The 23,571-nt window shown below is 44.5% G+C and overlaps 1 protein-coding gene across 1 annotated transcript; it reads left to right on the top strand.

The window, feature by feature from the left end:
- The first annotated feature begins 14,230 nt into the window (after positions 1-14,230).
- Positions 14,231-15,725, top strand: LOC121550971 (dexamethasone-induced Ras-related protein 1-like). The gene is made up of 2 exons (XM_041863444.1): positions 14,231-14,594; positions 14,807-15,725. The coding sequence occupies exons 1-2, from the start codon at positions 14,336-14,338 to the stop codon at positions 15,334-15,336; spliced, it is 789 nt and encodes a 262-aa protein (XP_041719378.1). The 5' UTR covers positions 14,231-14,335; the 3' UTR covers positions 15,337-15,725.
- Positions 15,726-23,571: the final 7,846 nt, after the last annotated feature.

The raw sequence follows: 23,571 nt of genomic DNA, 5'->3' as shown, positions 1-23,571 counted from the left end.
AGATGAGTCTTTTGAGGATTGTCATCATCCTAGAGCAAAACAACCGGCATGTACTTGTTCGTGAGAGTCTCACCTTTCTATGGTGGGTTCATATGAGTGTGTAGCCCAAACTGTTCGGACGCTACAGACAGAAGTTCACAGATTGGCGGTACCGACATCAGACGAGTCCCGTGACTCTTGTGCGGAGCAAACGTACACTACAGATGTTTTCGGGAGAAGACTGATTTTCGGGATGTCTCCTGGTCTGACAAACATCGCTGTAGCTCTGCCACCTTCCACGCAGATATCTCTAGCTTAAACAGACTAACTTTGATGGGGATTCTTTTTCCACTGGGGCACGGACATGTAAAAGGCACATTGTCGACAGCGCTCTACGGATTGAATCCCGGCTTTACACTGCTCAGTACACTTAGTTCACACAATGCATGGCTGATTAGGGCAAGATTGAACCAGTTGTTTTAGTAAGCAGATTAAGCTTTGATTTCTGGCTAGACAATAGAAAATTGAGAAATGATGTGTTTGTGGCCACATCGTTCTGTAAGGTTATGGTGTAGCCTACAATGATAATGCACGCACACACGTGCACAAACACACACATGCAAGCACGTGTCAGATAGCTACGCACGCACACACACACACTCCAATTAATGATGCGATAGAAGGGAGGTAGCTCTTTCCTACAGTCAAATCACCAAATTGCCCTCTAGTGGCATCATGGGTGGAATATTATTAATATTTTTCATAATTTTATAATTAATCAACATTAATTAAACATAAAAAATATGGTGTTTCTATGTTATATTTCAGTCTTTTGTGATGTATTTTATAAGTGTAATATCGGGATGCAAACTCTAAATTAAATACACTATATATACAAAGCATGCTGACACCCCTTCAAGTTAGTGGATTCGGCTATTTCAGCCACACCCGTTGCTGACATGTGTATACATCGAGCACACAGCCATGCAATCTCCATTGACAAACATTGGCCTTACTGAAGAGCTCAGTGACTTTCAGCGTGGCACCGTCATAGGATGCCACCTTTCCAAGTCAGTTCGTCAAATTTCAGCCCTGCTAGAGCTGCCCCGGTCAACTGTAAGTGCTGTTATTGTGAAGTGGAAACATCTAGGAGCAATAACGGCTCAGCCGTGAAGTGGTAGGCCACACAAGCTCACAGAACGGGACCGCCGAGTGCTGAAGCGGATAGCACGTAAAAATCGTCTGTCCTCGGTTGCAACACTCACTACCGAGTTCCAAACTGCCTCTAGAAGCAACGTCAGCACAAGAACTGTTTGTCGGGAGCTTCATGGAATGGGTTTCCATGGCCAGGCAGCCGCACACAAACCTAAGATTACCATGTGCAATGCCAAGCGTCGGCTGGAGTGGTGTAAAGCTCGCCGCCATCTGACTCTGGAGCAGTGGAAATGTGTTCTCTGGAGTGATGAATCACGCTTCACCATCTGGCAGTCCGACGGATCAATCTGGGTTTGGCAGATGCCAGGAAATGCTACATGCCCCAATGCATTGTGCCAACTGTAAAATAGTGGTCTGGGGCTGTTTTTCATGGTTTGGGCTAGGCCCCTTTGTTCCAGTGAAGGGAAATCTTAACACTACAGCATACAGTACAATGACATTCTAGACAATTCTGTGCTTCCAACTTTGTTGCAACTGTTTGGGGAAGGCCCTTTCCTGTTGCAGCATGACAAAGCGAGGTCCATACAAAAATGCTTTGTCGAGATCGGTGTTGAAGAACTTGATTGGCCTGCACAGAGCCCTGACCTCAACCCCATCGAACACCTTTGGTATTAATTGGAATGCCGACTGCGAGCCAGGCCTAATCGTCCAACATCAGTGCCTGACCTCACTAATGCTCTAGTGGCTGAATGGAAGCAAGTCCCCGAATCAATGTACAGGTGTCTTCTTTTTTTAAACCCATAACAATGTGTGTGAGGTGTATACTTTTGTTTAAAAATAGATTTTTTAAGACTACCAAGAAACACTCTGTGTGACCCTGTGTCACGATCGTCGTATTGAACAGACCAAGGCGCAGCGTGATAGACGAACATACTTTAATTAGTTAAAGTGTAAACACGATACAAAACAAGAAACGACTCGTGAAGTCCACGGTAACAATGACCGAACACGGAACAAAAACCCATAAACACAAAGGGAAAACAGACAGTTTAAATATGGCTCCCAATCAGAGACAACCAACGACAGCTGACACTCGTTGCCTCTGATTGGGAGTCACTCTAGCCAACATAGAAATAAACACAACAGAATTAACACACCCTGGCTCAACATATAGAGTCCCAGAGCCAGGGTGTGACAGTACCCCCCCCTAAAGGCGCGGACTGCGACCGCGCCTCAACTTGAACAAAACAGGGGAGGGCTGGGTGGGCATACCTCCTCGGCGGCGGTTCTGGCTCCGGCCTTGCCACCCACCCTCCAATAAACCCCCCATAGTGCCCCTGGTGGTCCAGTCTGGCCCCGCTGGCTGGAGCTGGACTGGACTTAGCAGGAGCGGTTAGCTTCAGCTCCATAGTGGAGCAGTTGACCGGTACCTTACCAGGCACCGGTGACCCAGGCACGGGTTGTGCTGGACTGACGACGCGCACCCCTGGCTTGGTGCGTGGAGGAGGAACGGGCCTTACCAGGCTGACGACGCGCACCCCTGGCTTGGTGCGTGGAGGAGGAACAGGCCTTACCAGGCTGACGACGCGCACCCCTGGCTTGGTGCGTGGAGGAGGAACGGGCCTTACCAGGCTGACGACTCGCACCCCTGGCTTAGTGCGAGTAGCAGGAACAGGCCTTACCAGGCTGACGACTCGCACCCCTGGCTTGGTGCGTGGAGGAGGGACGGGCCTTACCAGGCTGACGTCTCGCACCCCTGGCTTAGTGCGAGTGGCAGGAACAGGCCGGGCCGGGCTGGCGACGCGCACCGTAGACTTGGTGCGAGTGGCAGGAACAGGCCGGGCCGGGCTGGCGACGCGCACCGTAGACTTGGTGCGAGTGGCAGGAACAGGCCGGGCCGGGCTGGCGAGCGCGCACCGTATACTTGGTGCGAGTGGCAGGAACAGGCCGGGCCGGGCTGGCGACGCGCACCGTATACTTGGTGCGAGTGGCAGGAACAGGCCGGGCCGGGCTGGCGACGCGCACCGTATACTTGGTGCGTGTGGCAGGAACAGGCCGGGCCGGGCTGGCGACGCGCACCGTAGACTTGGAGCGAGTGGCAGGAACAGGCCGGGCCGGGCTGGCGACGCGCACCGTATACTTGGTGCGAGTGGCAGGAACAGGCCGGGCCGGGCTGGCGACGCGCACCGTATACTTGGTGCGAGTGGCAGGAACAGGCCGGGCCGGGCTGGCGACGCGCACCGTAGACTTGGTGCGTGGAGCAGGGACAGGCCGGGCTGGGCTGGCGACGCACACCGTAGGCTTGGTGCGTAGAGCAGGGACAGGCCGGGCTGGGCTGGCGACGCACACCGTAGGCTTGGTGCGTAGAGCAGGGACAGGCCGGGCTGGGCTGGCGACGCACACCGTAGGCTTGGTGCGTGGAGCAGGGACAGGCCGAACCGGGCTGTGGAGACGGATAGGAGACCTGGAGTGAAGAGCGGCCACAACCCGTCCTGGCTGAATGCCTACCCTCACACACTCTGTGTGAGGCATCCGCACAGGACGTACAGGGCGGTGTATCCGTAACCTGGTGGCCTTCTGATCCGCCCCTTTTCTGCCTCCGTCAGCCCCGTCGTCCATGCCGTGTGCCCCCCCTAAAAATTTTCTGGGGTTGCCTCTCGCCTGTCCGACGTTGACCCGTTTGGCGCCGCTGCTCCTCTCACGGCGCGCCTCCACCGTCTCTTCTCCCCGGGCGCTTCCTCCCATGTCCAGCCCAAGAGCTGCCCCTGGACACGCTGCTTGGTCGTTGCATGGTGGGTTCTTCTGTCACGATCGTCGTATTGAACAGACCAAGGCGCAGCGTGATAGACGAACATACTTTAATTAGTTAAAGTGTAAACACGATACAAAACAAGAAACGACTCGTGAAGTCCACGGTAACAATGACCGAACACGGAACAAAAACCCATAAACACAAAGGGAAAACAGACAGTTTAAATATGGCTCCCAATCAGAGACAACCAACGACAGCTGACACTCGTTGCCTCTGATTGGGAGTCACTCTAGCCAACATAGAAATAAACACAACATAATTAACACACTCTGGCTCAACATATAGAGTCCCAGAGCCAGGGTGTGACACCCTGATTTAGCCCACTGCAGTATAAGGTTAAAATGACCAGTAATACATTTGACAGATGATTCACTCGTCTTGTTGCTGCAGACTCGTAATTCCACTCAAGACAATGTTGTTTCAGGGTAGACAAGCTCCCACTGATGTGGTCGTCTGACTGCCTGTCTACTCTGGTTCATTGAGAGTGAACTGATCTGTATCCTTACTCCATCTACTTACTCTGTCTGAGGTTGTCTTCAGTCGTTTAAGCACACACATCACATCATGTTTATACGCACCATAAAGCGTTAATCAGTTATTTCGTTGATACTGTTATCTTTCTATAAACTGGGTCACACAATATGGGTCACTGACTGAATATGGCATCAGATTCTCTTCCATAACTTGTATCAACATGTGAAATCTGCTGGGAAAGACGGGGGAAAATACAAAACTGTAAAGCATTTGGTAATGTGTCAAATGTTTGCAGACAGTTGGACATGAGTGGCTATCATGATGTTGGAAAAGATAAGGAAGTTAAATGTCCCAATTGTGGTGGGAAGCATGCACATGAGTCCCCAGAATGCCCCGCAACTACTTTAGGTCACTGAAAACTTCCTTAATTCAAGAACTCTCAGCAGTTAACAAAGCACCAACAAGGTTGAGTTTAGTGGCGCTGACCGTCTAGGCTCAGGTTCAGTGAGAATATGCTGGTCTCAGATCAGAGGTAAGATGAGATATCAAGCACAACATGTTATTTGCTTTACACTGTTCTGTCATTGAGATCACTGCTTAGATTCTTTAGACATAGAGAGCAATGTGTTCTGAAATGCTCATGCTAAAACCATGTTTTATTTTCTCCTCTTAGTCACTATGGCTTCAGTTGCCATGACTGCTATTTACAACTAAAACATGGTCCTCATCATGCATCATTCTCCATGCATGAAATCTGACCTGTTGATAAGAACATACAGGTGGGTTTAGAGCCCTCAAACTCAACTCTGGACCTGGAAGCCAGTTCCACTGCGTTTTTTCATTTGTTCCCCTCTAATCAGGGACTGATTTAGACCTGAGACACAAGGTGGGAGCAATTCATTATTAATTAATTACAGAAATCCATCAGGCTCCGGACCTCGTAGGGTTAAGGGTAAAGGGTAAAGGTTAAAGGTTAAATACCCCTGGTTTAGAGGTTGCCACTCAGCAAATTCTCAGACAGACTCAAACACACACACATCACCCAACACATCCCCCAACACATCCCCCAACACAGAAACCAACACATCCCCCAACACATCCCCCAACACAGAGACTAAAACAGGTTAGCCACTGTGTTCGACGGAGCCATCCAGGCCAGACCAGACATTTCAACCCTATCATCACCCAGCACCACCACACCGTCGGGGCATGGCTCCCTTTCACTGTGAGATTAGTACCAGCAGCACAAGAGCCCCTTCTGCACACTTACATAATGTGATTAAGTAAGTTCTGCCTGCCTGGCTCGCAATTTACTGAACCATTCCGCCACAATGAAGCCTTGCTGGGTGAGCCTTGCTGGGGGGGAGCAAAAAAATCCCAGTTAGGGCCAGCCATGGTTATTGTGTTACTTAGCTTTGTATGGGGGAACACATCCATGTTGAAACACTGTGATTAAAAGTAAACATACATTGATGTGGCAGAAGGCAGGTGGTCATCAACATGTTAAGGTTTGAGTTGTACTGAGTTGTGAAACTGTTGTTCATGTTGTCTTATACACCTTTCAATATCAAAGTCTATTCATAAATTATAACCAATGAATAATGCATTGACAAAGTTATTTTCCATGTGCACTGTGCGGATCTGAACATGGCAGGATTTCCAGGTGAATGTCCTGTTGACTTCAGACGAGCAGGTTAGAATCAGAAATGGGTCAGAGTGAATGGATGGATGAGCAGGGGGAGAGAAGTGTTATAATGCCCCCGCAAGTCATTACCAGGCTAGTAAGTGTCCCAGGGCTACAGAGCAGAGGATTCATCACCCCACTGCCCCAGATTCAGTGGGAGAACCTCATACTGAGCCAGTCATCAACCAGCGTTGATAGAGTAAAACAGTCAGTCATGTTGAAGTCCTGGTGGCGAGGGACTGTTTGGTAAGGTTAGACATCAAATCAGCTGTTCAAGGTATTGAGATGTGTAGTTGTTTGATCTGACTTAAACATTGCCTCATAAAGTACATAGAGTCTTAAAAGCAATCAAAAATGACTCATGAATTGACCAATCCCAGTCTTGGTGATTGTTGAATAAAAAAAAAATTGTGAGATGTTGGAGTTATGGCACTAGAGCACTGCTATTGGTTTTCTATGCAACACAAGTTCCTGGTGCCATGAACAGGTACTGATGTGAACCCATAATGAGAGAGAGAAGCAGCAATGTGAACAAATTTGAGTTTTATAGTTGTACTGTTGTTTATGCTTGATCAGGACCAATTGATTTACACACATATTAGTTTCTGAATTATTTTCAAAATTAGTTTCTGAATTCGTTTCTGAATTAGTTTCCACAGCGGAAACAAAGTAAAGTAGTGCATCCTGTGGCTGTCTCCATGGTGACAGTGACTTGGATGGTGGCTGCCATGTGCCGTTGCTAAGCGCTGGCTAAGCTCTCCTCTCCTAATAAGAAAGTCATATGACTTGGGTTTATGGGTTGGGTACAATGGTGGCCAACATCTTCTGTATGCAAAATAACCACATAGACATTTTTACAATGTCCATGAGAAGGCAGTGATTATTTATGCAGTGTGAAAATGTGTTGTACGTGATGCAACTACAAGCTGCATTCCAAACTTCTGCTATAGTTATTCCGACACTGACAGTAAAGTTGATGTACTGTCTGTGATAACCATGCCTCCTCTCCCCTGTGTTTGATTACAGTCATTTACTCCACATGCTGCCACACTGAATATCTGTCAATGGATCTGTGCTAAGCACCAAGGTCATCACTTTCATGTGGAACAATATTCAACCTGCTTTATTCCAATGCAATATTCATATTAGTGTCAATTATATATGATTATTGCTTTGTTCATTTCCTTGTTTCAGTCTGTTGAAAATAAGTTATGCGCTTAAATTAAAACTGTCTATCAATTCACTAGAATAATTGTGGGTTGCTGGTGATTTTATTTTTCTTAATATTCTAGCTCGGTTTCTATTTTTGGTTCACATCAATGTTGTTGGATGGGAGGGTGGTTGAAGTGACAGAGTAGGCTCTGAACATCACTACATCACTAACATACATGTATATGGAAACTTTGCAGTAAATTATACCAGCTGGGTTCTATAGGTGTCAGGACAACTTGGTCTCAGAACAGTCCATGGAACAACCTGAGTGAAATGAATAAAGCCATTGATCAGGAAAACACACACCTTAACGTATAGGCTACTGTAAAACTAATATTCCTGTCAGATTGGTTCAGTCACTATATAGACAGACAGAGGCTTTAGAAAGCTACATTGCCATGAATATTAAACAAACATCTCAGACTGGTACTTATAGCAACCACAGCAGAAAATTGTTCAACCTAAGGATGTTTAACATTATAATCAAGAAGGGAAGAAAATCATCAACCTCTTTTATGAAGCCAAATTAATAATAAAGTCAGTTGTTAACTGAACTCATCTCAGTCTCTGTGCTTATGTAACTGGCTTTAGCATGTCCTTACATTCCTTCTTATTAAACCAAAACCTACATTTACCTACCTAGCTATAATCAACTACATCTGTAGTGTTTTGATCGGTTGCAACCTACTATCACGGCTGTTCAGGCCTCATGCTGACCAGCCCGCTATACTAAATGTCACCGTGCCCTGTCGGCAGGGAATCATGCTCGTATTGCAGAGATTCTATTCTCGCCTCCACAAAGTGCTGATCCCCTCCATCTTGTGTTAGTGTATGTAAGTAGTTTTGTCTGAAACTTTCTTCCCCCTGCTGCTGTTGGACCAGGTCTCTCTTGAAAAATAGATTTTATCTCAATGAGAAAAACCTGTATAAATAAAGGTTAAATAAATAAAATAAAATAAAAATATATATTAGGCAGCCTCCATCTTGTATCAAATTAACCAACTTTCTCTCTCCAAATATAAACACAGGCTACCAACTATGATGTCAGAGTCATCAGAAAGTGAAACAGGATAGAGGAATGGATGGAGGGATGGAGACAAATGGACAGAGGCTTGGGAAAGGAAGAGAGAGAGAGAGAGAGAGAGAGAGAGAGAGAGAGAGAGAGAGAGAGAGAGAGAGAGAGAGAGAGAGAGAGAGAGAGAGAGAGAGAGAGAGAGAGAGAGAGAGAGAGAGAGAGAGAGAGAGAGAGAGAGAGAGAGAGAGAGAGAGAGACAGACAGAGAGAGACAGAGAGAGACAGAGAGAGACAGAGACACAGAGAGAGAGAGACAGAGAGAGAGAGACACACAGAGAGAGACACAGAGAGAGAGACACAGAGAGAGAGAGAGAGAGAGAGAGAGAGAGAGAGAGAGAGAGAGAGAGAGAGAGAGAGAGAGAGAGGTCATTTAATTAAATGTGTGGGACCTATAATTGTAAAAGAAAATCTCACAGTATTCCAAAGATATACACTATCACGTGAATGTGACTTGGATTCAGATTTCAAATGAAACAGTAATTGCTAAAAATAATGAACAAATGAATGTAGAATGTAGAAAATGGGTCAAGATCTTGGGATGAATATTAATTTTGACTGAGATTAACCCTAATTGCTCCTGTAAATCGCTCTGGATAAGAGCGTCTGCTAAATGACGTAAATGTAAATGTAAATAACCAAAAGCACTTTGTGCAACGGACGAGGTGGGTGGTTGGTGGAGAGGTCAAGGTGAAGGTCAAGATGAGAAGACAAGGAGGTGAAGGATCTCTTGTTCGCTCTTTAGTCTCATTCATTCTCACTTCAACCTGACCAAAGAAGCAGCTTCATAAGCTCCATAATCCCTCTATACCACTTGATTAAGAGGATATTTATAAATGTGTAGGCTATTGTCAACAAAAATATTTGCCCTGAATTGTATTATTGGTAGTAACTCAACTCTCCATGAGGCTGTTTTGCTCCCAGTAAAACAATTTAACACGATAAACAATACTACAGAATGAAACGCTCCCTTTACTGAGAAGAATATAACAACATTTATACAGCACTAGAGATCAAATAGGCCCTGGGATTTGTAGGTCCAACCATATTGTTATTGATTTCAGATTTATGAATCAAATTATTTTGGAGTTTCATGCTGAATGTCTCACTGGGACCGACAGAAACTTTAAATGCAGACAGACGTCTTAATATCAGATGATGATTGGTGGACAGACTGGGGACAGAAAGATCTGGAAGTTCCCCACCATGACTAAAATGACCTGTGTTCAACCTAAATCTCAGAATCAACAGGATATAAAGGTACTTCTGCCCTCCCGCCATGTTGGCCATCGCTGCATTAACCTAGTTTATCTAAATAGGCCAAGCGAGAGTATAGAACAGTCATTTTATTTGGATATGGGCTAGTTTGACCCATTCCTGGAAGCCCCTTCGATGAAAAGGGCACTTCCCTTTTACTCTGTGGCATTAGATATCATTATAACCATTTCAGTCCACTTATTGGGTTTATTGCCATAATATATTGTTACTGGACAGACAGTGGTTTCCCTGTGATGTGGGGTGGCGAAACACAGAAAAGGACCTTTAGCTGAAAGGAGATATTTTCTGGTTTCATTTTAATTGAGCCACTTTAAAAAATAATGTATATCTAGGTCAATGGCTGTTTTCCATAGCCAATCCAATGGAGATTGAGCTCTTGCTTTAATTCATTGCATTTTTATGTTGATGCATTATGATCTTCCAGTGACACTTAGTACACTACTTCAGTTGTGATTATTAATGCCTTATTAAAGGGGCAATCTGCAGTTCAAACAATAACAAAGTGGGTACCTTGTCACTGTTTTAGTGAACAGCTAAGGAATGGGGCTGGGGAAATGTAACCACTCTCAAATTCATTGACAGAGCTATAGATGCAAGGACTGACCATCCATGATATAACAATTATAGTTTTAACCATGTTTGTAGGCTATACATTATTTATTTTTTACAAAAATAGGAGTGAAACAAGCTTATATTTTGGTTTCTGATGGGGTATGACAGTTGAACTAAGCTCATGAGGTATTTATAAATTATATTCTTAAACAATCATTGGGTTTACATCATTAGTTCAAAAGTCTGAAAATAAATGTAGCAATCACAGATTGCCCCTTTAATGCAAATTCTCAAGGATCAGAGTTGTTTTCCTTACACATAAAGCATTACAAACAGAATAACACTTAGCTTGATGAATAATAGAATTTGAAACAGGGTTCACTCCGAGTTCAATTCAGGCGTTCAAAGAAACTCACTTTTCATAAATTCCAAGATGCTGTATCTCAGTAGATGAGGTACATTACTTTGGGGTTGTTATACTGAAAATAACCTGTTTTTAAATAATAGGGCCTTATAATGTGTCTGGAACCCATAACTGAAATGAGCGTAGAACTGATGAAAGTGTTGACAAACTAAAAGCAGGCTTGGTACTCAAAGTAAGTGAGATAGGGGAAAACAGTATTATTATGGAGGGGTTCACTCCAAGTTCAATCTGAGCAAGCCAGACACCTTGAAAAGGGCCCTTTGTATGGAACTCAGAGTTGAAATGAAAAATGGAACTGATGAAAGCACAGACAAACATAAAGCAGACAAATGACATGGGAAAAACAGTATTATTTTCCTAGGTTACCAGAACGGTCAATGTGGTACACAAGGGTTTAACAGTACTAGGTTGACAAGAGTAGCCTACTCATTTGGGGCTAGGTGAGAACGTGAACAGATCTATTTGTTCCAGCAGCCTCATGTAGTCTAATAGCAGCGTCTGGCTAAAGAACCACGCCACACGTGTCTCTGTATATCTTCATCAGAGGATACACAGTGGTCTAATTACCGACCAATGAACAGGGCCGTAGCACCTGTCCACCCCGACCTCGTTACACAAACCCAGAGTTGGAGCTGGTCACAGCGAGGTGAGAGGAATCTGATTCGGTTTCATCACAGAAAGCTTCAATGTGCCCTCGCAGGCTAGATAAAAAGTGGTCAAAGTTAATACTAGTAAAGCAGACTTGGAAAATAGTGCTGTAAAATGTAATAAGTGCTTTAAAATATAATAAGTGCTGTAAAATGTAATGAGTGCTGTAAAATTTTATAAGTGCTGTCAAATGTAATAAGTGCCCTAAAATGTATTGAGTGCTGTAAAATGTTATAAGACCTATTCAGTAGTTAAGTCACTGTAAATATCATCTCTGTTGTATCTACTTATCAAGTATTGTCTTTATTGAGTAGAATTTGATATGCAAATGTAAGGTAGTCTGGTTTGACACAACTGTTAAATATCACCTGGGGGGTTGTACACAGAAAGACACAGACAGACAGACAGACAGACAGACACTCTTTCACACACAGACACACACACGTACACACACACGCACACACACGCACACACACAGTCACACACACAGTCACACACAGTCACACACACACATGGCCTGTTCACCTGGTCGGTTAAGTACTGATGTGACACACACAAACACACACACACACACAGACACACACACACATACAAGCAAAAGAGGAACTTAGACTACAGTTTGGGAAGGAAGGAGGGGGACTTCCCCTTGCCATAAATCTTGCCAACCAAACCACAGTGCTGGGCACAGGGTGGCACAGTGCACTATACCATTAATCAGTAAAAGCATGTCTGATTTATAAGCCTGCTGGATACAGGGAACATTGTATAGAACAGACCTTGCTTACAGGTGCATGAAGGGATTTACTAAAATTACAAATCATAAATCTTCCATTAGTGCATGATCTACACTAAATTAGGCCGGCCAGCGTCACATTCAAGTTGAGGAGGTGACACAGAGACCAGGTGGTTGGTGTGTAAAGTGCTGAATGGCTTCTGAGTCACCAACAACCCCCTGCTCTATCTTAAGAATAACCCTATTAGATACCTCTAGGCTGCCTCCATCTGAACACAGCAGGAGAGTCCATACTCATTTGATTGGGAGGACTGCTGCCCCCTGTGAGATGGCCTGCTGCCCCCTGTGAGATGGCCTGCTGCCCCCTGTGAGATGGCCTGCTGCCATCTGTGAGATGGCCTGCTGCCCCCTGTGAGATGGCCTGCTGCCATCTGTGAGATGGCCTGCTGCCCCCTGTGAGATGGACTGCTGCCCCCTGTGAGATGGCCTGCTGTCCTCTGTGAGATGGCCTGCTGCCCCCTGTGAGATGACCTGCTGCCCACTGTGAGATGGCCTGCTGCCCCCTGTGAGATGGCCTGCTGCCCCCTGTGAGATGGCCTGCTGCCCCCTGTGAGATGGCCTGCTGCCCTCTGTGAGATGACTGTTTCACTGCCTTGACCTCTGGCCTATCGAATAGGATTAACAGCATAAAAATAGAATGAATAGAACGGACAAATCATTGACTTGAATGGGGAACTTGTTCTATTCATTCTATGTGATGTGCATTTAATCCTATCCGATAGACTGAATCCGGATAGATACCTTTTCAAAAGCTGGGCCCAGAAAATCACAGACAAATATAAAGTACCCAGAGCTCAGCACTGATCATGTGTTACCTGGGTGAAAACTGTGTGAGTTCAGCTAGTTTTAGTTTCCTCAACTGCCAGAGTCAGTCTCCATGCTATCCAATGGTTATATAAAGTGGGTGTCCATGTCACATATGGACTACTAGACTGAGGTTTAATGCAGTTTAGGGTGCAGCAAATTATCAAAATCTGATGTCACATTGTTTGGAAAATGCAGACATGCTTTAGTGGCCTTAATTTTAGTTAAGCATGGAGAAAGAGTCAAGAGTCAAAACCCTTTGTATTATTGGTGACTCAGTAGTCTAATTACTTGGTTGATAGGATACATATTAAGCTTCTGTGGATACAAATATAATATGTTGTTTAAGGTGGAGGTCATTTTTAATTTCCACAATTATTTCCTGCTGATTATATTAAGCATTTTACTGTGGTCCTGCGTTGGTGTGTTCGCATCAGTCTGCAATTGCTGCGACAAAACAAATACCTTTTCTAGTTCCAGCAGAATGTTTTTATTCTTCTGTATCTCATCCTTTTCATACCGTAGCGCCATCTAGTGGTCTACAAACACGTGGCCGAAATCATTGCGCTGCCCGAGCTATACGCTGATGGCTTTCATGGCAGCGTACAACAAACTAGACGTCTCGTGAAACAGAAACTAGGTGAAGGACGGTGTATGTTCATTTCTTGTTGACGGTGAAATGTGCTATTGACATGAAATAAGCCTATGCAAATTAACTATTATGTTTCGTAGTAGCCTAACAATTTATAATGTTATTATTTGCACACAATAATGCATAATAATAATAATCACTACCAAAATAATGACACTATCAGATTGAGTATTTGTCTTGTTTGAGGGAATTGCTTTTGCAAAATACCTTTTATTGCCATGGTGGATAATGCCGTTTTTTGGAACCCCTGAGTCTCCACCGAAAGAGGAGATTGACTATATTATGATTTTGCATTTCTATTTATGAAAACATTTTTGGATTATGGTTATTATGTTAGTAAACATATTTTTATGTATGAATTGAACTCAGCAAAAACACATGCAAAATCTGTGAAGTTAAAGAAGATGGTGTTGAATTTGCGCATTCTCTATGCATGAGTTTTTAGTTAGGCCAATATTTATATTGTTTTACGCAAATAATTTTGTATTTTTCTCAAACCAGTTTATATAATTGCTGTCTGCTTATACATAGGGACTGGACAGACTGACGCAAGAACAAGGGCATAATAATAACCACAAACGTTCTCCCCTCAGACCAACGCGCAATGCATGACGCGACTAGGAGGAGTGGTCAGCATCGCCTATATATACCCAGTCCCGCTCTCCTCTGATTCAGCAAAGCAGCAACGCTTACAAACACACAACATCCCTCTAAACTATTAGGGGTTCAATTCAGCATCTCGCTGTCGCACCAAAGACCCACGTCGGTGCGCAAAGCTTGCAAACACGATCAAGAAAATGTCGCCTTCCGAGAACGAGTTTAACATCCCGGCCAAAAATTGCCACAGGATGGTGATTCTGGGCTCTACAAAAGTTGGCAAGACGGCCATCATCTCTCGATTTCTGAATAAAAAAGTCGAGGACCAGTATACGCCCACAATCGAGGACTTTCATAGGAAATTATACAGCATTCGGGGAGATGCGTACCAGTTGGACATTCTGGACACCTCTGGAAACCATCCCTTCCCCGCTATGAGGAGACTCTCTATCCTTACTGGTAAGCTTAACTCTGAACTAACAAAACAAATAATATGAATGAAAGCAACACTGGAAATTACAGCTACATCGAAATTAAATGTATGGGATTTTTAAAATCATGCATGCAATAATGCTCGATGCAAAACTTGTATTGTACACATTTAGCCTAGGCCTATGTAATTATGGACTTTTTGAGCTGCGATATTAACGTGCCTTCCCTTGCTTTTTCAGGTGATGTTTTCGTCCTGGTGTTCAGTCTGGATAACAGAGACTCCTTCCAAGAGGTACAGCGCCTGAAGCGTCAAATTTATGAGACCAAGTCCTGCCTGAAAAACAAAACCAAGGAGAACGTGGATGTCCCGATCGTTATCTGCGGGAACAAGTGTGACCGGGAGTTTAACCGGGAGGTTCAGAATGAGGAGATTGAGCAGCTGGTGGTTGGTGATGAACAGTGCGCCTACTATGAGATCTCTGCAAAACGGAACACTAATGTCGACCAGATGTTTCAGACTCTTTTTACCATGGCTAAACTGCCCAACGAGATGAGCCCGGATTCTCACCGCAAAGTTTCCTTACAGTATTGCGAAGTGCTGCAAAATAGCAGAAGAAAATCTTTCAGAAATAAAAAATTCAAAGACTGCGAGGCATACGGAATTGTGGAACCATTCGCGCGCCGACCAAGCGTGCACAGTGACTTAAGGTACATAAAAGAGAAAGCTATAGGCGGCGGACAGAGCAAACAAAGTTGCACCATCAGCTAAGCAATTTACTGACAATATGCAGGAGAATTGTTACGAAATACAGCGATAGGGATGATACCCGCCAGGCTTCTCGCCAGAGTGCGGAGTCCAGGATAACGCAGCACCCCAAGGCGCAGTGACAGCAAGGGGGGTGTATCCCAAACCATGCCAGGACACGCCGAGAGGGTGCATGACATGGTCAGTCCGTCAGACATTTCCCTGTGGAGTCAGGACTCTCAAATGTGATGTGGCTTTAGAGAACCTACAGTAAGGTAGTCTCTTCTTGCCAACTACAGGCTGTAAAATCTGCCTCTCCCGAATGGAGAATATAGCCTTTACCTTGTTTACATTTAGCTATTATTATTATTATTATTTTTATATGGAAGTTAACTTGAACCTTAATTGCATTATGAACAAATCTATGAATGTATATTTATTATTCTATGTCATCGTTTACTTTTCACAAAGAAAGAAACATGATGAGAAAATAAAAACATTTGAAAACTATATGTCCATGTCTGTCATCCTTTTTATTGTGCTGATATAATAACATTGATGGTAAATAAGCATATTCTCAGACCTTCTCAGTGACACTTCACCGCACAAAACATTAGCTACATAAATAACTTTTCATTTAGAAACACTGAGGAAGAAAGTATGCCTACACCTAACTTATCAAATTCATTTTTTATAAGTATTGCCTATAACCTAACATTAATTTTTGAAGTACACTAAGTCTACAAAACATGAAGAACACCTTCCTAATATTGAGTTGCACCCCCTGGTGCGCCTAGCACCCACTATCACCATACCTCGTTCAAAGGCACAGCTCCTGAGTGGCGCAGTGGTCTAAGGCACTGCATCGCAGTGCTAACTGTGCTACTAGAGATCCTGGTTCGAATCCAGGCTCTGTCGCAGCCGGCCGCGACCGGGAGACTCATGGGCGGCGCACAATTGGCCCAGCGTCGTCCAGGGTAGGGGAGGGAATGGCCGGCAGGGATGTAGCTCAGTTGATAGAGCATGGCGTTTGCAACGCCAGGGTTGTGGGTTCGTTTCCCATGGGGGGGCCTGTATAAAAAATGACTAAAATGTAAAATGTAAAAATGTTAAATATTTGGTCTTGCCCATTCGCCCTCTGAATAGCACACATACACAATCCATGTCTCAAGCCTTAAAAATTATTCTTTAACCTGTGTCCTCCCCTTCATCTACACTGATTGAAGTGGATTTAACAAGTGACATTAATAAGGGATCAAAGCCTTTACCTGGATTCACCTGGTCAGTCTATATCAGGGATGGGCAACTGGTGGCCCACGGGCAATGCAGCCCCCCTTTTGTAGGCCTGCAGACCTATTTGACTTACTGTTGTGAGTTAGAATAATAGAATACACAATGTGCAATTTTGAAATGTGGTTGTGCATCAACAGTCACTCAATTAGCCCATGTCAGCTAATGTGTAAGGATGTGAGTACACAGAGCCACGAGCCACTGCGGCCCCTCATGATCAGTGCCAATTTTTTGTGGCCCCCACCCCCATCAAAGTTGTCCACACCTGGTCTATGTCATGGAAAGAGGAGGTGTTCATAATGTTTTGTATTAATGTATTATGTATTATTTATACCTTACATGCGACCCATGATAAGACTATGCAATTAGCCTATCAAAATGTTTATCTGACTCCATAAGATGATTTAGCAATATGCAAGAGACTACAGTTCAGTTAGGCAATCAAGAAATGTCTGAGAATGGAATTCTAAATACAAGTCTATTTAATTACTCTGTAAAAGGAATGGATTCGCATACAAGGCGTAACGCTTAAGTTACAAAGCATTAATAAGCATTATAAGGCATTATTCTAAGCATGATCAGAGAGAGAGAGAGAGAGCAGTAATAGCCTGAAAGGCCATGTCCCTAGAGTCCCTGGGGTGGCGAGAGGAAGAAAGGGTGTAGGTATCTCACCAGCACAGATCAGGAACAAACAATAGAATGAGACAATTAAGCTAAGACCCTTTTATAACCATTTGACCATGATTAGATTCAAAATCTGAGTTGATGACCAATAGCATTACTGTAAAGTTAACCTCCAATCAGATATCAGACCTACAGGCTCTATAGAACCTCTGCTTCACAAGAGGTGAGACAATGGGGGATGTCACGATAACACAGATCATTCTTGCATACAGTGTAAAGACTCATTACTGTAGACTGCAATGCATTGTGGTCTAGGAAATTAATACATTAGTTAGCTGTAAAATTAACAGCAAATGTTCAGCTAAGATACAGGAGAGTAAATTCCAGTAAATTCCTTTACTTTCTAAGTGCATGCCCCTGTTATGCCCTTTCATAATTGATTATAAAGCCCTCATTTAAAGGGATAGTTCACCCAACTTACAAAATGACATATGGGTTTCCTGACCCTGTAAGCGGTCTATGGACAAGGTAAGAAAGCAATCCATGCTTTGTTTAGTTTTTTTACCGAGCCACTGTCTCCAAATGTGAACTTTCTATCACTTTTGTCAAAAAATCTATGCAAGTCAATATCCCTGATATTAGCACCACATAGAAAAAATACTTCACTAGAGCATACAAAGAGGCACTAGCGCCAGGTGCAAAAGTAAAGCGAACATTTGGGCCCTATGACATCATCATTTTATCCACCAACAAAGACACTCCCACAAGGGCATGCAACTCTGTGCAGCTGTGATTCTGGATTCTGAACCATTTATCTTGGGTTAAAAATAGATGACTGACAAGCGCAGTTGATGATAATTCTCTACAGTACTAATTAGTGAATAAATTATCATTTCATTTGTATGGATGATGGCATCAGAAGAGAAAATCAGTGTGAATGTGAGATGTCTGGGTGACATGCTCACATCCAGACAGTCTCTTCTCGAGACATTACTTTGATAAACCTCCCCATCTACAGTGCAAACAATAAGCCTGCAGTCAGAAGCTACAGTATCTATGACGACAGTAGCACTCGCAATAATTATAATTATTCTAAAAATACCACCTAATTAAGTCTGCCTAGCTAGTCTTGACACATTAATATGAGAGGTTAGTCAGAGCTTCCAAGAGCTTGGTTATTAAAACAAGTTATTGGGTCAATGACGAACAAGGATTTAAAAATGGGCAAAAAATCAAAATGTGTTAAAAATGCTAATTCAAGCTCTTTCTACCTTCATTTGAGTGTTGAATATATATTTCAATAAGTTTTAGCCACCGAGAATTAAATCTATGCATTTTCATTTAGAATCTTATTATTTCTCCCATGAATTCATTCATTGGTGTAACAACAATTGATTTTCAAATTAGTTGATTATTTACCAGTATTAGCATCCAACTGTTTATAGATAGTAATAGTTTGATCTCAACAAACATGTACTGCTTTGAAAATCTAAATTGCATCATAATTAATATAATACATTTTTTTCTATTTGTTGTATAATCAGCTTTTCTATTTGTTGATTTTAGCACCAAAAATGTCACGCTCAAAAGAAAAAAGAAAAACTGGAGAATTTCTACAAATGCTTTTCTGTAAAGGGGCAACGATTATTATTGTATCCTCAGCTTGACAAAACAAAATTATGTAATATTACGTGAAAACCCTGCGTTACAGCGTCTGACTGTTGCATCGTTATACCGAATGACATACTGTGAGATTCCACATTGGATGATCCTAAAAGACTGTCTCAGCAACAAATATGTACTTATTACAAACTAAATATAAAATGAGAGGCACTGGCAATCAGTTTTAATCAGCTTTTTTTTATTTTAAGGTAAATGGAGAAAAGGCATATCAGAACTCTAATTCATGAAGTCAAGATCAATTCATTTTGAAACATTGAAAAGTATAAAATGTTGATTGAATAACATTGTCAGCAAAATGTGATGAACTTGGATTGAAAATCTGCCAAATTTGTTTCCCTCAACTCCTCTGGTTTTTCCTCCATTTATCTGTTCTCTTTTCAGCTGCAGAGGTCGTCATCTCCCTAACTGAGCGATGGTCTATGTTCCCATCCTCCTAACGTCTGCGGTAGTTAAACACAATACTAATATAATTGCAGAGATACAGTGCAGGCTATAGTCAAAATTACTTCCATTACATGAATATTTCCTAAATGCTGTTGTAAACAACCTTTGAGTAATCGCCAACAGCTTAGTCTGACACTCATATGCTGTATTGAAGATAAAAGATCTAGCCTACTGCAAATGAGTGTGAACCCAATTGAATTTAGTATTAATTCAGGTTTGCTGGTTACTGAACTGCACTTGTCACTTAACTGCATGACAACTATAATACCGTACTTTCCTGCTCAAAAGCCACTCTTCCCTAACTAGAGGTTCTGGGTTCTTCCAGGTCCTGAACCGTGCAGCCCTCTCTTTGTTGGATAGAGGCATCTATAAGGACAGATATTCCCTCAACATCAAAACAGTACTGATAAAGCATTAATACAACATTATGATAATAATTAAGTGCTGATGACTTGAATTTAATAATAATAATGAGTATGTTGTCATTATTTTTGTTTTTCACAATGTAATAAATAAAGACAAAATATACCTTAACACATAAAAATACATAAATATGTTATTAATAAAACATACACATATACACTACATTCCCTAAAAGCTTAAGTCCTAATAACACAAAAAACGAGATATGTGTCATGCGGAGTAACGGATGACATTGAATGAAATCCCAATGTAGGGACAAAGGTCTTTCAAGCATAAAAATGTAATAACGTTTAGGATCCTCACCATTATTTTATTTATCAATACAGATACCCTCAAAATTATGCCAGAGGAGTTTATTTGATTTGTATTGTTTTTGAAAAAACATTTTGGAGCATTTTTGCATATTGATTTTAGCTGTGGACAGTTACTCCGAATGTCACGGATTCAGCCGAGGCTGCTCCTCCTCCTTGCTCGGGCAGGCTTCGGCGTTCGTCGTCCCCGGAGTACTAGCTGCTGCCGATCGATGTTTCGGTGTTTGTCTTGTTTGGTCTTTATTGTTTTCACCTGTTTCCCATTATGTTGGATTGCTTTCCCTATATTAACCCCTGTCTCTCATTTGGTTATTTTGTGTGTGATTGTTCGTTTGTCATTCCGGCAATTCCTTGTATGCACGGGTCTTTGTGTTTTCCTCTGTGTTTTGGAGGTTTGTTGTTTTGTACGTTTATTTTACTGTATTCAGTAAAGAACGTTGCCAGTCGCTCTGTGTCCTGCATTTGACTTCTCTACCGCATACACGTCGCGTGACAGAATCACACACATCGACATGGAGTCAGCAGGAGCGGCGATGCCAGATGGATCACTGGAGGAGCGTGTATCACAACAAGCGGCCATGATCCAGGCTCTTGGCACCGCCATGGAAGGGGTGATGAACACCTTGGAGCGATGGGAAAGAGGAGGTTTGCCCACACCTCCTCCAAGGATACCACCACCATCAGTGATACCCATCGCCTCACCTCCGGAGTCCAGTGGGATTCGGCTCTCGCTCCCGAGGGCTTATGATGGCACCGCGGCCGGGTGTCAGGGTTTCCTGCTCCAAGTGGAACTCTACCTGGCAACCATCCACCCGGTGCCCTCGGGATACGAGAGCGTGTCCGCCCTCATCTCCTGTCTGTCCGGCTAGGCACTGGAATGGGCCAACGCCGAGTGGGGGGGAATAGACGCCGCCACAGTAAACTATGCAGAGTTCACCCGCCGCTTCAGGGCGGTGTTCGATCATCCCCCAGAGGGGAAGGTGGCGGGTGAGCGTCTGTTCCACCTCAGACAGGGGAAGAGGAGCGCGCAGGAGTTCGCACTGGACTTCTGGACTCTGGCTGCTAATGCGGGATGGAATGAGAGGGCCCTCATCGACCACTACAGGTGCAGCCTGAGGGAGGACGTGCGTCGGGAGTTGGCCTGCAGGGACACCAACATCAGCTTCGATCAGCTGGTGGACATGTCGATTCGCCTAGATACCCTGTTGGCTACCCGCGGACGTCCGGAGTCAGGGTCGTCCATTCCATCCCCCAGCACTTCCGAGCCGAGCCCTATGGAGCTCGGGGGTGCTGGTGCTAGGGAGACGAGGAGAGAGACCAGGAGAGAGGTCGTCCCCTGCACCAACTGTGGCCGCAGAGGACACACTGTGGTTCGGTGCTGGGGAGGGTCTCCTAGGAATCGAAGCAGTAGGCCGCGCACTGATGAGTCATACCAGGTGAGTAAGCACCCAACTCACCCAGAGCTCTCTGTTGTACATATGTGTATTAGAGTTTTGTTTCCCAAGGTTTCTTCTCATTCCCAGCATAAGGCGCTAGTAGATTCAGGCGCAGCTGGGAATTTTATCGATCGCCGGTTCACGTATAAGTTAGGGATTCCTATTGTACCAGTTGATGTGCCCTTCCCCATCCATGCCCTAGATAGCCGCCCTTTGGGGTCGGGATTGATTAGGGAGGTCACAGCTTCACTTAAGATTTAGACGCAGGAGGGCCATGAGGAGATAATACAGTTGTATTTGATTGACTCTCCTGCATTTCCCGTGGTGTTGGGGCTTCCCTGGTTAACATCTCATGACCCCAACATTTCATGGCAACAGAGGGCTCTCAAGGGATGGTCTGATCAGTGTGTCGGGTGGTGTGTAGGTGTTTCCGTAGGGGCAACGACGGTGGAAAGTCCGAACCAAATTCCCACCATGCACATTCCTCCTGAGTATGCCGATTTGGCACTCGCCTTCTGTAAAAAGAAGGCGACTCAATTACCACCTCATCGACAGGGGGATTGTGCGATAGACCTCCAGGTAGGCGCTGCGCTTCCTCGTAGTCATGTGTATCCCCTGTCTCAGGAGGAGACGGCAGCTATGGAGACATACGTCACCGAATCTCTGAGACAGGGATACATACGATCGTCCACTTCTCCTGCGTCCTCAAGTTTCTTTTTTGTGAAGAAGAAGGATGGGGGTTTACGCCCGTGTATTGATTACCGTGGTCTCAATCAGTTTACAATCAAATACAGCTATCCTCTGCCTCTGATTGCTAGTATGACGGAGTCATTACACGGGGCGCGATTCTTCACAAAATTGGATCTCAGGAGCGCGTACAACCTGGTGCGCATTAGGGAGGGAGATGAGTGGAAAACAGCGTTCAGTACCACCTCGGGTCACTATGAGTACCTCGTTATGCCATACAGTTTAATGAATGCTCCTTCAGTCTTCCAATCATTTGTGGACAAGATTTTCCGGGATTTGCATGGACAGGGTCTAGTGGTGTATATTGATGACATTCTAATATACTCCGCTACGCGAGCCGAGCATGTGTCCCTGGTGCGTCGGGTGCTGGGTAGACTGTTGGAGCATGACCTGTATGTGAAGGCGGAGAAATGTCTGTTCTTCCAGGAGTCCATCTCCTTCCTGGGACATCGGTTTTCCGTGTCAGAGGTGGAGATGGAGATTGACCGCGTTTCAGCTGTGCGTCATTGGCAGACTCCCACCACGGTGAAGGAGGTGCAACGGTTTTTGGGTTTTGCCAATTACTACCGGAGGTTTATCCGGGGCTTTGGACAGGTAGCAGCTCCCATCACCTCCCTGCTAAGGGGGGGCCCGGTGCGTTTGCAGTGGTCGCTGAGGCGGACAGGGCGTTTAGACATCTGAAGGACCTGTTCACCTCGGCTCCGGTGCTGGCACATCCGGATCCCTCTTTGGCGTTCCAAGTTGAGGTGGATGCGTCCGAGGCGGGGATCAGTGCTATACTGTCTCAGCGCTCGGGCACGCCTCTAAAACTCAGCCCCTGTGCTTTCTATTCTAAGAAGCTCAGTCCGGCGGAACGCAATTATGACGTGGGAGACGGGGAGCTGCTAGCGGTGGTCCAAGCGCTGAAAGTGTGGAGGCATTGGCTTGAGGGGGCTAAACACTCTTTTCTCATTCTGACTGACCATCGTAACCTGGAGTACATCCAGGCAGCGAGGAGACTGAACCCTCGTCAGGCTAGGTGGGCCATGTTTCTTACCCGGTTTGTATTTAAGCTCACTTATATACCAGGGTCACAGAACGCTAAGGCAAACGCCCTGTCCCGACGTTATGACACAGAGGAGAGGTCCATTGAGCCCACTCCCATACTTCCGGAGTCTTGTCTGGTGGCACCGGTGGTGTGGGAGGTCGATGCGGACATCGAGCGGGCGTTACGTGCCGACCCTACTCCCCCAGAGTGTCCAGAGGGACGGAGGTACGTGCCGCTCGAGGTCCGTGATCGACTGATATATTGGGCTCACACG

This window comes from Coregonus clupeaformis, chromosome 35, assembly GCF_020615455.1.
Source record: "Coregonus clupeaformis isolate EN_2021a chromosome 35, ASM2061545v1, whole genome shotgun sequence".
Lineage (NCBI taxonomy): Eukaryota > Metazoa > Chordata > Actinopteri > Salmoniformes > Salmonidae > Coregonus > Coregonus clupeaformis.
The sequence above is the reverse complement of the archived record's forward strand: the minus strand, read 5'-3'. Positions and strand labels throughout refer to the sequence as shown.

What these genes read in the sequence shown, in the direction of transcription:
- LOC121550971 (XM_041863444.1), top strand. Translation starts at nt 14,336, where the DNA reads ATGTCGCCTTCCGAGAACGAGTTTAACATCCCGGCCAAAAATTGCCAC. An exon ending in GAGACTCTCTATCCTTACTG is followed by an intron (nt 14,595 to 14,806) that starts GTAAGCTTAACT and finishes TTGCTTTTTCAG; the next exon opens with GTGATGTTTTCGTCCTGGTG.